This window comes from Vicugna pacos, chromosome 29 (genome assembly GCF_048564905.1).
Source record: "Vicugna pacos chromosome 29, VicPac4, whole genome shotgun sequence".
In the NCBI taxonomy this organism is placed as follows: domain Eukaryota; kingdom Metazoa; phylum Chordata; class Mammalia; order Artiodactyla; family Camelidae; genus Vicugna; species Vicugna pacos.
This window is the reverse complement of record NC_133015.1, coordinates 26,599,861-26,617,158: the sequence shown is the minus strand read 5'-3', so window position 1 is coordinate 26,617,158 and position 17,298 is coordinate 26,599,861. Positions and strand designations below refer to the sequence as shown.

General features: G+C 48.8%; 1 protein-coding gene across 3 annotated transcripts in view; it reads left to right on the top strand.

Moving 5' to 3' along the window:
* Positions 1 to 17,298, top strand: part of SPIDR (scaffold protein involved in DNA repair) — a 258,183-nt gene that overhangs the window by 202,099 nt on the left and 38,786 nt on the right. For all 3 annotated transcript variants that reach the window (XM_072951649.1, XM_072951648.1, XM_072951650.1), the window contains exon 11: positions 13,309 to 13,449. In XM_072951649.1, coding sequence (XP_072807750.1) covers positions 13,309 to 13,449 — 141 coding nt within the window. The remainder of the gene's footprint in view (positions 1 to 13,308; positions 13,450 to 17,298) is intronic.

Genomic DNA, 17,298 nt, shown 5'->3' with positions numbered 1-17,298 from the left:
GAACAGTAAATGAGACCGAGAGAGACCAAGTCTGTGCACCGGTGGCACTTGCACCCGCTGGGAAGCCTGGCAGCAGCAGACAGACAGACACCGGGTAGGAGAGTGGCACTGCAGCTGGGTGAGGGGCAGTGAAGGTGGAGGGGTTGCTGTTTTGATGCAAGAATCCAGGGGGCCTCTCTGGGAAGGTATTTGGCAACAGTCCCAAAGGAGGTGAGGGAACAGGCGGAGGGCCGGATGCAGGGCTGTGAGGCTGGGCCAGCCCAACACATCGCACCACAGTGGGGAAGCCTGAGTATGGAGGTCAGGCCCTGTTCCAGTTGTGAGAGAGAGAGAAGCCGTGGCAAGGCCCTCGGTTCTATTCTGCATGCAAGTCAGGGCCTCTGGAAGTTTTGTCAGAAGAGGGAGAAGCCATGAGTGCCACGAAAAGCCAGGGAAGTGGTGGGTAGGGTGGGGAAGGTGCCCTGGAGACAGTGGGAGGTGTCGGGAGGTGGAGAACACAGGCCCTGAAGGATCGGGTGGGGAGCGGAGGACGGGAGTCTGGACGCTTTCTGTGGTTTGGGCCACAAGGTGACTGGTGGTGCTGTGAAAGGAGATGGAAAGTGGACAGCTAGGAGAGCAGTGGGTTTCAGGGTAGCTGTGTGTTGAGTTTGAGATGCCTGTGAGCCCGGCACAGGGAGGGAGAAAACTAAAATGAACCTGCGGTGTGTGAGCTCCTGGTCTCCACAGTGGGTACATGGTGAGCAGAAGTGAGCGTGTTACCACGTGAGAGATGGTGTATTCACTCTGGCTGTCTCTGCCACATCCCAGACAGAGACGCCTCAGCAGCAGGGTGCACACGTAGCCCCAGTGTCAGCCTGTCAGTGGCTGACAGAAACCTGTTGTGTAAGGATCCATGAGTCCACACTGTTATTAAAAAGGTGAATTGAAAATTTGATAAGAAATAGGATATTTGCATAGTTTGAAAGTATGTCCCACACAATATTTTTTAATTTCAGAAGGAAGAAGTAACTTACAGTTGAGAAATCTTGCAGACATCTCCTCAGTTAAGCAATAACACTGATCACCATCACTAATGGGGCCACTGTGTGCTGTTCTTACCAGTGATACGTGAGCTAGATCTCATGAGAAAATGCCAGACAAGCCCAGACTGAGGGTTTGTGTGCAGAACCACTGGTCTGTGTCCTTGGAGAATGAATGGCAAGGTCATGGGAGTCCAGGGAGACGAGGGCCTTGATCGCAGCAGCGGTTCTGAGTGGTCTTCTGCTGAGACGGACGCAGCGGGCCTGACAGGTGAAGTAGGAGGGGTGGGGGTAGACACGCTCCCTCCCCGCCCCGCCCCGCCCCGGGTTGGTCCTGCAGTGTCACTTGTGTAAGAGAAATCCCTTTTGTGTAGGAACGACCCTCATGTGGGAGCGAGTTAGGGAACCAGTGAGAGAAGCTGGACTTTGGTCTGCCCAGGGCTGCTGAGTTCATTTCTCACATTTTGAGTAAACACTTTCTAGCTAAGATTCCCTTCTTCTCATTTATTTTGCTCTCATTTAGATCTTCACTAGTGCACTGCTGATTCAAGGGGAAAATGTTTTGTCCTGTATTTAGAACTTTTTGCAAATTTGAGCTCATGAGGCCCCTGCTTTCTTGAAGATGGCAGTAAAGGGTGCCGTGCGGCTGGGAGGAGACCGCTGAGCTTTCCGGGAGCCGGCTGCAGTCCCCATGTGGGTGCTGGTGTGGAGAGCGGACAGGCGTGGGGACATGCAGGTCATTGTGGGCGTAGGCGTGGGTGTCCCGGCACTGGGCAGCTGGGGACATGAGGCAGGAGAGGCTGGGAGGAGGGTCGGGTGTGGACGCAGGCCTATCACAAGGTCGGTGGGCAGAAACGGAGCAGAGTCACGCCTGAGAACCTCCCTCCTCTGAAATAGAGTTGTCGTCTGAAAGGGACCCCTTGTCTACTCTGAGTACAATACACTGAATGTGGCTTAGTCTTTGAAATTGAAATTACTTCATCGTAAAATATCCTAAGATGATTTAATATTGCTTAGTGATAGTGTCCCTAGAAGAGGCATTTTTAGGATTGCAAAAGAGCTTTCAAAATCACCGCTGATGTTTGGGAAGGAAAGGGCCTCACGCGGTGCCTTTAGCTGCGTTGGGGGTTTGTGTTTTACTTGGTGGGGTTGGAGCCGGTGGAACGTGTACCCCTGCTTCACAAACCCAGTGATTTAGGAGCCGTTGCATCTGACGGGACTGGTTTCTGGGCCAGTTAGTCAGCTTCGAGTGTGAAACCATGACTCAGAAGCCAAGCAGCTAAGGCTGAGCAACCCTCCTCTGTGGCACGAGGCGTGTAGGTGGGTTGGCTCTCAGCTCCTCCCTCACTCGGACCAGGGCCAAGATGGCCCAGTCTCTCCCCATCCTGAGACTGCACATGCCTCAGGCATCCAGATGGCAGGAGGGCCCAGTCCTCTGCGGGCAGTGCGGTGAGGGCTTCAGGGCTCCGCCCCACAGAGGCCTGGCTGAGGAAGGACGCCGTGCATCAGCCCTACCGAGTCCCGCCTGCAGCACCCCATCCTCACTCTGAGCTCATCACAGGCCCTGGGCTCCGGAGGCCCACGGTGGACGGCCCTGGAAAGTGAGAGCAAGTGGCAGAATAAGTGAGAGAAGCACCACCTCGGTCTGCCTAGGCCTGTCCAATCGATTTGGCACATTTTGAACAAAAACTTTCTCAGCTAGGATCCTCCTTCCCCTCATTTACCTCGTTCTAATTTAGACCTTCACGCACACACTGACGCTTTCCTTCCCACGCCAACACTTCGTAGCGGCGTGGAGGTCTCACCTTGTGACCCAGCTGTGTAAGGCACCTCAACACGGAGTGTTGTCCTGAGGGTAGGGGCTGATTCTTGTGCCTCCTGCCCCCACAGAGCCTGGACCAGTGCCTGTTGATTACTCAGGGGGTGCATTGGCATGTATGATCGTCTGACGCGAAAGGCTCTCAGCTAAGGGCTGGGATGGGTCTGCAGGGAGTGAGAATAGGACCCCTTCCTGAAGAAACTTCCCATAAAAAAGGAGAGAGGAAAGAGCTACTCAAGTTTTTAATGAGTCAGAGTAGAATGTGGTAAAAACTAAAATAAAGGCTGAACCATCTTGGATACCAAGAGAAAGGAAGACTTGTTTACACTATTAGAACAGGAGGAGAATCGTGAAAGAAATGAAACTTGAGTTTGACGTTGAGGAATGAGAGTTCTTAGGCAGGTGGAGGGACAGGGAATACAGACACTTTGGAGGAACGACCAGCTGGGACTCTGGGGAGAGGCTATGGGAGCTCTGCCTTGTTGGCCTCGCACGTGTGCGTCACAGACTCGCAGAGGCTCTGGGTGGTCCGTGACCAGCTGAGGAAACGGTTAACTCTGTCCCCCAGGAAACGTTACTTTGGCAGCAACCGGTAGGAGTGGTTAGAGGGAAACAAGGTGGGAGACCAGTTGGGAAACATCTGCCAAGTTCACAAGCAGAACAAGACAGCGAAGCAGGAGTGGGGAGGAGGGTTGATGCTGAAGAGTAAACATGGGGCAAATGGACAGGATGCAAGCCAGGGATCAGGTCACGCTCCAGTTTAGGGGCAGAGCAACTGAGAGAATGGGGGTGCTCGAGTGTGGACAGAGAACTTGGAGCATTAGGGGTCCTCTGCACAGCAGTGGTGAAGTGGCAGCCCGGGGAGGTGAGCTTCTGGCCAGCTGCCAGGTAAGCAAAGCAGTGGCGGGGTCTGTCACCCTGGGAACGACGGCTGGGCCGTACACCTCTGCCAGCGAGAGACCACAGCTCTGGTCCAAGCCTCTCCTCTGCTGGGGTCAGACTGCTTCTTTCTTTTTAAGACCTCTGCTCATATAGTTCATTATGCTTTTTAGGTATCACTGGTGTGATACATGTATCCTTTCAAAATTTACAATACTTACGTGTATTGTCACCTGATTTTTGACAAGGGAAACGTTTCAGTGGAAAGAACAGTAATTACAGCAAGTAGCACTGAAACAGCTAACATCCACATGCAGAAGAATTAGATGGACCCTGCCTCACACCATATACAAGGATTAATTCGAAATAGATCATAATCCTAAATGTAAGAACTGAAACTGTAAAACTCTCGGAAGATAACATAGGGATATATCTTCATAACCATACATAGTAGGCAATGGTTTCTTACATATGGTACCAAAAGCATACACAACAAAAGAAAAACACATAACTGGGACTTAATGACAGTAAAAACTGTGCTGTGCGCAAAGGACATCATCAAGAGGGTAGAAGACAACCCAGACAAGAGGGGAAACTTTCTGCAAATCACATATCTGATAGGAGACTTGTATCCAGAATATTTAAAACTAACACAACTCAACATAAAAAGATAACCCAAGTTAAAAATGGTCAGAGGGCTTGAGTAACCACGTGTCCAGAGAAGACACACAGATGCCGAGAAACACGAGGTGACCAACATGCATGATTAGCCGTCAGGGACACAGAAGTCAGACCCTGGTGGGCAGCACGGCTGTGATAAAGAGCTGGACAGTAATAGATGTGGACAAGGATCTGGAGAAACTGGACCTCTCACAAAGGCTAGTAAAATGGTGCAGCCACCGTGGAAAACAGCCTGGCAGCTCTTCCAAAAGCTGCACATGCCCGTAGCATTACCATGTGACCCAGCAGTTCCACTCATAGGTGTGAACCCGTGAGAAGGGAAGATACTCATTTCTGCACTGACATTCATAGCAGCACTATTCATAAATGCAGAAACAGTGGAAACAACCCAATGTTCATCAGCTGATGGATGGGTAAGCAGAATGTGATGTCCGCTTGGTGGATTATTACTCGGCAACAGACAGGAATGCAGTCCCGGTCCCCGCTGCAACGTGGCTGTGCCTTGCGATGTTGCGCTGGGTGAAGGGAGCTGACAGAGAGGCTGCAGCAGTGCAGGAATCCCTGCATGTGAAGCAGTCAGAGCAGGCAAACGCACGGAGACACAGAGTAGAGTGAGGGGAGAGCAGGGTGGGGAGGCTGCTTAACAGATGGGGGTTCCTTTGGGGGAGATGCTCCAGGACTGGATGGTGTGGCTGGTTGGAGAACATGTGTGTACTTCCTGCCACTGAATTGTACACTTTAAAATGGTGAGACTGTACATTTTATGTTACGTGTATTTTGCTGCACTAAAATGGGGTGAATTTTATGGTATGTAAATTAGGTGTCACTAAAGCTGTTATCAACGTGGAAGGCACAATAGCTCAGATTATCTGCAGGTAACTGTACTGAGGGAGAAGTTCAGTCCAAAAGATTGTGTGCTGGATGATTCCACTTTTATAGTGTTTTGAAGTCGCAGAATTTTGGAAGTAGAGGACAGGAGAGTGGTTTCTGGATGTTAGAGGGGTGGGTAGGAAGCAGGCGGTGATAAAGGCAGCGAGAGGTCCACGTGCTCGTGGACTGCTGAGCCTCCGACTGCAGCGGTGGCGTGTCAGGCAGCAGCCGCGCACGTGCACAGCACCAGTGGTGGGTGAGACATGGACGGGGGCCGAGGCAGCATGAGGCGCCCAGTGAGTTGTCTGCCGTGATGTGGGCAGGACGCAGGGCAGAGTATGTTAGGGTCTCTGTGACAAACCTCACAGCTGCTTCCCTCAACCTAAATTTTAGCTGACAAAAATGTGTGAGAGTGACCACGTATCTTGGAAAACTTTCTGGAGGGAAAGTTCTGTGAATGTGTGACACGTCGTTTCCTGACTATTGTCTTGGCCCAGCCAGTCTTACCTCTAGGAGCGGAGACCACGGTCACAGTCCGGACCACATGGTCTGTCCCCACTTTGTGTCCTCCTTAAAGACCAGGCTTGCAGCAGGGCCTCTGTTTGGTTAATTTCAGCAACGCAGTATTTCCCAAAAATAAAGAGGAAGTCTGAGTGTGGAAAAGGCCTTTCTCAGGCTTTTTGCTGTCCTGTAGTTGTCACTTTTAGCAGCGAAAGATTGTTACTCCTTCCTGTTCACTGATATTAGAGAGTTTGTGTGTCATACTTTTCTTTTAGCAAAGGGAAAATACAGTTTTTTAAATGAATAAAACCCACGTTTCTGTGCAGTGGACGTCTTCCCGCTAACTCATGCTGAAAAGATCAGCAGCAGGATTAGCTGTTTACTTTAGGAGGCAGGCTGCTTGTTTTCCTGGAGGACACAGTGTCCTGCTGGATCTGGTTTCCTGTCCGCGTGCGGCTTGGAGCTGGGAAGGCCCTGCCCCTGGCGCAGTCTCTCGCCCACCCCTCCCCCGCCCGCCTGTCTGCCCCCCCACCCCCACCCCACCCCGTCCAGTCCAGCCCCCTCCCCAGCCTTCCTTCCCCTTCTCCCTCTGCTTTTTTCTCACTTCATCCTCTAATTTCTTTCTTAAACTGAGACTTAGGAAGGGGTTCTAACATGGAGAGAAGAGTCCTTGTTGATCTTCAGAGGCTGCTTCAGTTGACAGTGACCTAGAATAAAACAGCCGGACTGACTCTGATTCCGGGAATTCTTGGTGGACTGCTCAGAAGTGCTTCCATGACGCGTGTAAACACCCACATGCCACTGCTCTGCTTCTCTCGGAACACAAGCATCCACACATACACACACACACACACAAACACACACACTCGTCCACTGCTTCTCTCTTTCCTTAATTTATGTGTCTGTGATACCAAGAAAGAAGGGAAAAATAAATATTTTTGAAAAGTTGGGGAGGGGCATTTAAAGCTTCAAAGAAAAATTAAATTATAGCCTTGCTAAAACCTTCTCAGTGAATCAACGATTTTGATTTTCTTATTCCTGGTGCTTTGTTCTTTACTTTCACAGGTTAACAATGCTTGCATTTGAGGAAATTTTAAAGCATTCTTTAATTAGCATATGTGACATTCAGCTGGTAAGAGAAGGAAAGAAACTAAAGACAAATATTAACTCCACGATGGACTTTGTACTTCCAGCATGATGTGACTGGGATTGGACCGTGAACCTCTTGTCTGTGTTGTTGTATGTTGCCGGCCTCGTGCTGTGGAGTGTAGTCTCCTCTGGCACCAGCTCCCCTGCATTCTTCCAGCATCACCCTCGTGCCTCTGACAGGCGGAGGGCTCTGGGGATGAGACAGGAGCCCCCTGGTGTGTAAATGACTCTTGATTGCTTTACCCAGAGGGGAGCTTTCCTTATGGCAAAACTGTAGGGGCCGGGTGGTGAGTATGGCACCACAAGGCCGATCACAAGCTGGTTTCCCAAGTGAGGACGTCCTTTCTGTGCGCGGGGCACCCCCATGCTGCCTCGAGCATCTTTCTCAGGGCCCTTCACACGAGCGATCAGCCCTTTCACGGAGTTGTGCACACCTGCGTACCAGCAGGTGACGGGAGGAAGCCACCTTCTTGTCCATTAACTGCATTTGTAGCAAAGTGGTGGGCAAAGGGAACCAGGATTCTGAGCACAGATTAGGTGTGGGCACTTAGCAGGGGTGAGGCCAGTTCAAGTTACCAAGGCTGGATGGCTCGAGGGCTAAAGCTCCCAGCACCCCTTCCCTGGCCAGCCGCCATCTAGTTCCTCATGCTTAAAGTCATACCGGTGGGGGGAGGATTTTATTTGGGGGAAGATCTGTATTTTAGGCACGGGTAGAACACTGATCTTAAATAAGTGCATTTTACTTATTTAAGACAGTTACTCCGAATGTTGAGTGGCAGACTCTGTCTTGTGGGACAAATGCATTTTCGAGGCCCTTACTCTACCACTGACACCCCTTACTCCTTGTGAGACACTGTCTGTTCTGCTCTAGCATTTTTCTGAGGTGACCACTTCTGAATACAGCCAGCTCCCTTGTGTGCCGCTTGCGGGCGGGGTGCCAGCAGCAGAGTGTGTGGCACTGCTGAGCATCGGGCATCCTGTCCTGCAGTAGGAGGGGGGTGGATACACCCACCCTGCTTCCCAATGCCAACCCACCGATAACTTTAAAGCATCAAGCCCCTCATCTCCCTGTGCCTGGCTGAGCTCAGTTCATGTTTCAGAGGCTGTTGAAGACAGTGCTTGAGTCGGCGGTTGTCCTGCTGAGCAAGGCCACACGCTGCTCCCGTGGGCCACTGCCTCCTGAGGGTTAGAGTTGCCCACACTGACTCAGAACAAGGGAATCGGAAAGACCTCCAGAGAGTGACCCTGGTCTGCAGGGAGGAGTCTCAGTCAGGAGCTGCTGGTGGTGGAGCAGGCCTGGGCCAGCCCCTGTTCCCTGCGACTCGGGGCCGTCAGCTCTGTCCTTGCCACCTTTGGGACAAGGCTCTCCATCATCCTTGGGGTCCACGGCTGCTCTGTTCTCTGAAACGAGCCGGCACCTGGGCTGCGTGTCCCTGAGGCTGCCCCTTACCCTCCACCCACCTCCTTTAGATATCTTGGGCCAGTGTCTACTCTGACTGGCCCTCACCCATCCCCCAAGACTGCTTGCTTCTGTCTGCCTGAGATACAGGCCCACATGCTGACTGGGGACTGCACTTGTGTGTGGGCCGGGCCACAGGATGACCCAGCAAGCTGGCGCCTCACCATGCATGCTGACCCAGTGCTGCCAGAGCTGCAGGCTTCTCGAGACAATGGGAAATTTGAATTTCATGTAAAATCTCCCAATTTTTCATATTTGCTACTTTTTTTTTTCCTTTTAATTAGCACCAAAGAAAATATACCGGCCAGCAGAACTTGACCTGTGAGCACCTTGCAGCTCTGCTTTGCATCCATTAGGGCAGTGAACTCACATAGGCCCCAGGAGGCTCTGAGAGTTCTCTGTCCAAGCCTTCCTCCTCCCCATCCTGAGGATTGTAGGTCTGAAACAGAGACTTCTAACTAACACACGTTAGTGTCTGCACTGCACAGGGCCAGTGATTCACCACCCAGCCCCGTCAGGTCCCCCGCACAGGCCCCTCCCCACGTGTCCCCCGCACAGGCCCCTCCCCACGTGCCCACCAGGTGATGCCACTGCCTCCCCTACCCCCGTTTCCTCCCCTTTACAAGTGCTTCTCTTATTTTTAATTTTTCCTAAATATAACTTTGACTTTAACTTGAGAGTAATGCATTGGAATCCCCAAATATTAAAGTGTTTCCCCTTATTACCACTTTCCCCTGTCTTCCTTTTCTTTCCTTCATACTTCTAGCCTTCTTTCAACTTCTTGAACATGGGAAAAGCTTGTTATCATCGCAGATTCTGTGTGCGATACTGTCTTCGCTGAGCATGCTTCTCCGCCTTGTGCTCGGTGAGCTTCTCTTTCCTCAGGACTCAGCTTAAAGATCACCTCCCTGAAGACCTGGCTGGGCCATCCCACCTGTGCTTTCTCACAGACACACCGTGATTTCCCGCCTACATCCGCCGCCTGTGACTGTGCATTCACTGGTGCCAGGCCTTTCCCTAGGCCACCTGCACAGGGCCTGGGCACGGCGGTCCTGCTGTGTTAGCACATAGACAGACACCCCAAGGGCAGGGTGCTGTCGGGGGCACGGTGACAACCCCGTATGTGCCCCTGTCACCGAGAAGCTCGCGACACTGACTTCTCGGCGCTGCATCCTGCAGGCCTCACTGCATCAAGTGCTTCCGTGACTGACCCAGCAATTCTGTTCTTGGCTCGTTTCTTGTGTCCAAGCAAGTCAGACTGTCTTTTAGGAAAAAAAGAACAACTCACACTGAAGTCTCCAAACTCTGAGAGTCTGCATGTGCTCTCAGAGCTTACAGATAATGGCTCCAGAGGCATTGTGTGCCCTTCCCTGGCACAGGCTGGCCTTCCACAGGGCCTTTATTTCCAACGGAAGTCAGTTGACACAAACAGAAGACAGACTTCCGGAACAGCAGAGTGGAGACGCAGTGGGTTCTCTCCTTGGCAAACAAACATTTTAACTGGAGAAAACTATAAAAAAAAAAACAAAACAATAAAACCACGTAAAGCCTCTGGAAACTAGCCTAAGATCATACAGCAGATGGAGCAGCCATCCATCCACGGGATCGAGAACACCCACTGGATCTCAGTAAGAGCAGCGAGTCTATGGCCCTGACCTGCCATGCCACCACTGCTCTGGGGCTCTGATCCAGGGAGCACAGCCAGGGCCACAGCCCCGCCCCTCCGTTCCCAGTCCAGGCCCAATTTCACTCGAGGAGGGCCGTCCCCCAGGATCCCTCGTCCCCTGGGCCATGTTGCGGAAGCTCCACCCCAAGTGCAGTGGGCCAAGAACACTGGCCCAGATGGCCTCCCCCAGCTCACCCACAGGGCAGAAGTGCCAGGCGGAGAGGCCAGCCCAGAAGACCAGTGCTGCCACCACCCCCAGAACCCACTGTGGAGCGGAGACAGGATGCTCTGCAGCAGTAAATAACTAATCAGTGAGCAGACAAAAAAGAGTGGAGACACAGAAAGTTTGAAAAACGTACTTAAGCAACTGACTAACAAACCATGTACAAAAGCCTGTACTTAACAGTTAGAGCGTGTGCATTCTTATTTGAAACTGTCGTAAAAATTGATTATGTGCTAAGACATAAAACAAATCTCTACAAATGTAAAAGAACTGTTATGGAAGAGAGATTCTCTCACCTTAGGGCAATTAAATTAGAGTTAATAACAAAAATTTGTGCATTTTAAATCCTTATAGAAAAAAGTGTTTTAAATACTTCCAAATAACTCATGGATCAAAGAAGAAATAATAATGGATATTTAAAATACCTAGAATTGATTAATAATAATAAAAATACTAAATATCAAACTTAATGTGATGTCATTAATTTGCTATTTAGAAGAAATTTTGTAGTCTGAACAGCTTATTTTAGACAGAAGGAAGTCTCAGAATTAATGAGCTGAGCCTCTAGCATAAGGAACAGTTTAAAACCAATAGAACAAATACAAAGACAGTAAAAGGGAGGAGATTATAAACATGAGTAGAAACTGATAACATAAACAAGGAGACAGTGAATAAACAGAGCTTTTGAAATGGTTAATAATCATTCTATGGTGAAACTCAGAAAGAGAAAGAAAAGATACGAATAAATAACACGAAAAAGGAAAAGGAAGGGTGTCAGCCTCACCAGCCACTAGTGACAGGGGAAGCGGGTGTCGTTCCATCTATGTGATAAACTTGAAAATGTAAACAAAAGGGGCAAGTCCCTAGGAAAATATACTTTGGCAAAATATCTCAAGAAAAAATTAGAAAGCCCAAATAGTACAATTCTCATTTGAGAAGCTGAGAGTTAAAATCTTCCCAGGACAAGAAAGCACATGAGTGAGATCATTGTATTACTAAGTCTTTTCAAATTGTCAAAAACAGGTCACTCAAATCTTATACAAATTTTTCAAATAAAAAAGGAATCCCTCTCCACTCATTATACGAAGCTGGTATAAATAATCTTGATACCAAATCTAATATGAGAAGTAAAACTAAAGGTCAAGTGCTACTCACGGATACAGATACAAAACTCCTACACAAAATGTATGCTGTAGGGTCCTGGCTCTCTCTTGGGAGTAGAAAACGTGCTCTAACACTAGGGAAACTAGCTGTCGTTTACCACGTTAGCAAAGGTGATAAAAACATACCACTTCCATTAATACAGAAAGTGCATTTTATAAGCTCATTCATGATTTTAAAAATTTCTCAGCAAACTAGGAATGTCTAACAAAAAAAGAAAAAAAGCCCAGCAAGCATCATTCTTACCTGTGAAACACCAAAGACACTGTCTGCAAGACGGAGAACAAAGTAAGATGCCTAGTGTCACTGGCTTCTTCTCAAGGTCACGTTGAAGTCCCTAAAGGGCAGTCAGAACAGAAGATAAATAAAAAGCGTAAAGCGATCATCATGAGCAGATGAAACAGCTTCCTGGACCTTGTTAGAAGTACCACGAGCAGTGAGCGAGATTGAGACCGGTCACAGGAGTTGAGTAGACTCTGCACGCCAGCTGTGCTCGCACCAGCAGCGCTCAGCCACAGGCAGGACACCACCTAACATAGCACACAACCATAGGGGTCCAGCCACAAAGAAAAGATGGATGCACACGAACTCTGGAGAAAACTGTGATCTGAAAACTGGCCTGAGTGCCCCCGGGGCGGGGCCGAACCCAGGGCCACTTCCTGCTCATGCAGCTCTGGAAGGTCTTCCCTCATTCCTACGGTTAAGTGAGAATGTTGACAGTTAAGGAACTTCCCACGTACCAGGCTTACCTGTGTGGTACTGTGTTCCCTGGATATGATGCAATGTGGGAGATGTCTCTGGTGATTCAGGAAAGACGAGTTGATCGTGGGCCCTTTTCTGTGCAGACCTGTCACATCAGCAGTGATTAAGGAGACAGCACCTCCCGGAGCTGGTTGGGGCTGTGTTGAAGGCCAGGGCTCCCAGCCAGTGGGGCCAGTGTCCACCTCGGGCCAGTGCCCACCTCAGGCCTGAGCCAGCTGTGTGAGCAGAAGCGGGTGGGAAGGCGTGAACGGAAGGAGGAGGAGGGTGGTGATAACTGGTCTCTGGAGAGACAAGTAAACAGGACCAGTCTTCCTCCATCATCTGGGATACAGGCAAACGTCAGAACAGACTTAATGCGAAGGTGTGAGCCCATTCCCCCTCCCCCTCTCAGCACAAGCAGTCAGAAGTTCTCTCTAGTTTCACGAGGCAGATCTGGGGACATTTCTGTGCTTATCTTGACTTTTGTGTATTTTGACAGACAGGAACACTTGTGGAGCAGAGTTGGGCAGGTGTTAACTCCTGGGGTGGGAGCGGCTATAGGACCCTCTCCCAGCAGAAGGCGGAGCCTGGCCCTGTCGCTGTGCCTTAGCCTCTCAATGTTAGAGCGGGGCAGACACCAAAGCACTTCCCTCCGAGAGGTTCTATGTGACACAGCGTGGCAGGGGATGACAGACGACCTAGTCAGTTCGTCCCTGCCCTCACGCAGCCCGCTGCTTCAGGCAGGACACTGTCACCAGTGGGCTTGATGTTCTGTACGGCTGTTGGGCACCTGTACAAAACCTCAGGGTTTCTGCGACCGCGGACAGGATGAAATGGGAAGAGAGGATGCTCATTTTCCGGGCAGTGGTGATGTATTTGATTTGAGAGGTGCTCTTCTTCTTGTGCCTTTAAAGTGCACTGGTCAGAATTCTGTCTCCTTCTCTGTTTTGTGGATAGTGACCCAAACCTACAAGTACAAATCTGCAAAGTGCACATTTCCACTCAACGGTCCTTCACCCCAGCACATCCATTTAGGAAGGTGTTTACAGTGGATCCCTAGTGAAGGAGAAGAGATTTCTCATCTTTGTCCTGAATTAGAAACTGTCTCCTAAAAGGGCAAATGTGAATGCTTTTTTGTAGAGTTTGTCTTCTCGTGCAAGATGCCTGCGGACTATTCGGTGAGGTGCACTTGGTCGGCATGGCCCTGAAGGACAGAGCGCTGGAGGGGAAGTCCTGCAGGCTGGCGGGACTGAAGGTTCTGCGGAAGGCCACCAGAGGAAGGTGAGAGCCCTGAGTGCGTCCCATCTGCTACAGCAGAGTCTCTAATTTTATTTCTAAAGAAAATAGACTAGAGTCTGCCTGTAAAATGAGGCTACCGGTTGTATGGAGCCCATAAAGTCTCTCCAGGAGAAAACGTGTGACAGACAGCAAAAATAATGATGCAGGTGTAATGATTCACAATTTTATTAAAATTAAGACTAAAAATGTTAAGTACATGTGTTTTAATTCTAAAATTTTTCTGTATATTTTGTTGTCTATAATAATAAGACAGCTTGGCATGAGTCACTTTATATAAATGAGAATATAATTTACTGAAAAGGCATTTTATAAGCTTTAAGCAAAACTCTTAATTTGTCATATCTTTTTGCTTTCCATCTCAAGAAAGCTTGTTCTGTCAGGTTTCGTGTTGTTTTGGGAACGGTACGTGGGTCTGGCCCCAGCGGTGGCTGTTCATTCCAGTAACCATCGTAGTCTAGGAATTAGGGAAAAGCAGAAGTATTTTTAATGGAACTATCCAGTCACAGAGAGAATTAGTGTAAACAGTGTACCTGGGGTTTTCTCACTGCAGCCTCCCTTTCCTCAAGTAGCTTGTCATTTTAGCTCTCTTGATGTTACTTTGTTTAATTACAGTAACTCCTGAGCTTGTAACAGTATCTGAGGGAGGAAGAAACCCATTTTGCATGTGTTTGCATGGGTTTTCTTCTGATTTGGAAGCAGTCATTGGTAACCCTCTCTAGGGGTCTCCATGATGACGGTCCGGCCATGGCCCTTCTACGCGAAGCACTGCCAGGCAGTTCTGCTGCCTGGCCGCTGTGGGCAGTACGCTAACCCGGCCCTATGTTGTGCCTCGTCTGACTATCACATGGCCCTGCGTAGATCCTGGAGCGGTTTATTGACTCGTTTACAGAAGGAGGGCTGTGTTATAATGTCACTGCCTTGTAGATTATGGAGCGGGCTGCCCAGATATTTGGAAAGCATGTCTAGACGTGTGAAAAGCTTAACTGGGTCACAGGAACCTTATCCTGATGAAGGCTGAACCTCATTTCACCCCCAGTTTCAGAGTCACAAGCATCTGGAAAGACTCTGTAGCTGGGGCAAGTGAGTTGCTGCCTTGACATTGTCCTGACGGTGGTAACTCCATTGGGGCCATGTAAGACGTCCCCGCACTCTGGACAAGGCCCCCCCCCAGAGCACACCAGGACATGAGGGGCTCCGCATCACAGGGGCCTCAGTGGGGCTCCTCCAGCTGGCAGGCCTGCCCTGCGCTGCAGAGCAGAGGGGCTCCTGCAGACACACTTCCTGCTGGGGGTTCCTCATGGGACTGACTGCGCCAGGCTGGGACCCCGGGGCTCTGGCTCTGTGAAGTCATGGTCTTTAACCGTGATTCCGTACAGCCGTCTGTATCCCTAATATTTCATCTGGTTTTTGTGGGTTGCTCTGGAAGCCTTGCTGCTGTCTGCAGTGTTGCCATAGGAAGTGTTTTTTTTTTTTCCATGTGAAATGCACTGAGTATTCGAAATAATTCCTTTACAAGCTTTTGAAATCATTCCATTTTTAAGTTGGTAACTAAATATTTGATACTTTTTTTAGGTTGGAATTAATCTCTATCTTATATATTTAATTTTATGTTGGCATGTAAACATCCAAATAAATATTTAGGTTGTCTTTTTGTTCCTCTGGAAGCTATAATTCTTCAAAACAAATTATTAAACAGTTTTGGAATGCTGGATGTTATAATTGCCTGTTAGTGATATCATCCATTGTCAGTCATCCATCCACAGCCCAGTAAACACAAGTTGTTTCTTTTTTTCCCCCAAATTATTGTGTTTCATAGCAACTCTCATAAACTTTAACAAAATATACTTCTCATAAATCTTAACAAAATATCCTTAATTCCAAAAATTCAAGCTAAAATGATTAATTATAATTATATAATTCCGATATTTAATATAGAAAATTACTTTTTTGCCAGTTGGAAGGAAGTTTTATGTTTGGGCTAAGTCGTGGAGTCTTTGAAATCCAAGCTACCAGGTTTCATCTGGTCCACCGTCAGAGTGACGGAAAATCACTGCTTCCCACGACAGCTTCGGGTGGACTGATGGCCTTGGAGCTGAGCAGACAGACAGACATGCTGCTGGACCCCTGTGCGGGGCGCCCTGCTCTGTCCACCTGCCCTCTCGGGAACTGTTGCAGAAAAACAGCTGTCACATCTTCTGCATTTCTCTGACACATTGTTGGAGTCGAGTGTCCATACTGATAGGCTGAAGTGAGAAGAGTCAGGAAAAGAGCCTGGATTTAATGGAAAAAACCATTTAAAATGACATGGCTGAGGCTTGTGCTCTGCCTGCTCCCCCCCACCCCCCCGAGGACTCCTTGCTGTTTGTCCAGTGACTGAGGCACGTCCCTAGACCTTTGTCCTCCCAGGTGGCCTCTGCAAACAGTTTAGAGGCAAACAAGCTGAAAACTCACATAACATTGGTGTCATAATTCTGTGTGGGAGCTGCATCTTTTTATTGCTGATTATTATGCTGCTGTGTTTATGCAGTAGAGTAACACTGAGGGGAAAACAAATTTCCTGGAATATGTGAACCCTCTAAGTATGGAACATGTAGCTAAGCAAATTTTTTGCGGGTGAGGGGAACCTCTTTCAGTTCAAAATCCTGCTGGTATTTATGTCCCAGCTTGTTAAAACAAAAACCACTCATCTGTCTAAACTATGTTAGTAATTTATAGGTTCTGTTTTATTTAGGTCTCTCACATGGCCCTTCGGGGGTGAGTACTGGAGACTGCTGAGGGGTGTTTAGTCAGCACTCACTGTGTGCAGAGGGGCCACCTGAGTGCTGAGAGTGACAGGGAAGCACGTAATATGACCCTGACCTTGCGCTGTCTCTGTTTGATCTGAAGACTAGACCTGCCCGAGGACAGGGCAGTTGTTTTTTAAGTGATGGAATCTTAAATGGCTGGTCTCAGGTTTCGTCAAAGGAGTGAGGAGAATGTTTAAACATCTTGATCTTGCAGAAAAAAAATTTCTCCTCAGATTGGGAAGATGTTGTCTGTGAAGACATAAAAGTAGAACTAGGCGGAAGTATAACTCACTCATTTTTTTCTTACATACTTGGTGATATGTTCCTGGCTCGTTGTTGCTGTGCTAGATTCTTGGGATTTATCTGAACCAGAACACACTGAAATAAAAGGTCAGCTAGATAAAGCCTGAAATCCTATTATTATGGGTTCTGATTCTTCCAGGAGAAAATTAGGGCCCTGTGAGTTTTTAAGAGAAGAGAAGAAGAGGTACTAAAGATGAAAATGGAGTTAGGATTATCCTACTGTTGTAACTGTAATAGATCTGAAATAGAGGGAGAGATTGGGACAGGGCTGCAAATTTGGAAACTTGTGTAGTAATTGAGGGAAAGAGAGTGAAGAACCAATTACCACTGATTTTTTTTCAGTTTTCTTAAACTAAAAAAAAAAATTGTATTGCAGTATCATTGATTTACAGTGTTGTTAGTTTCTGGTGTGCAGCACAGTGATTCAGTTGTATGTGTTTGTACATATTCTAAATCCCGCACCCTGGACTCAGACCCTGGGTCCCCCTCACTAGGTCCAGGAGACGTGCATGAGGTTGTGTTGTGATACTTTATCAAGGATGGGATCCCACCTTGAGGAGGAGGGCCTTGAACAGGGAGGGTGACTGGCCAGGGGTCAGGCTCCACTGTGACTCTGGGCACCAGGGCCTCCGTCTCCTGGGAGACGCTCCCGACCCACATGCTCAGTGGTGCCACAGAGGGAGTCTTCAGGAATTGTCCAGCACAGGTCGTGAGGGTTAGGGTCATTGTCCAGGAATCATCA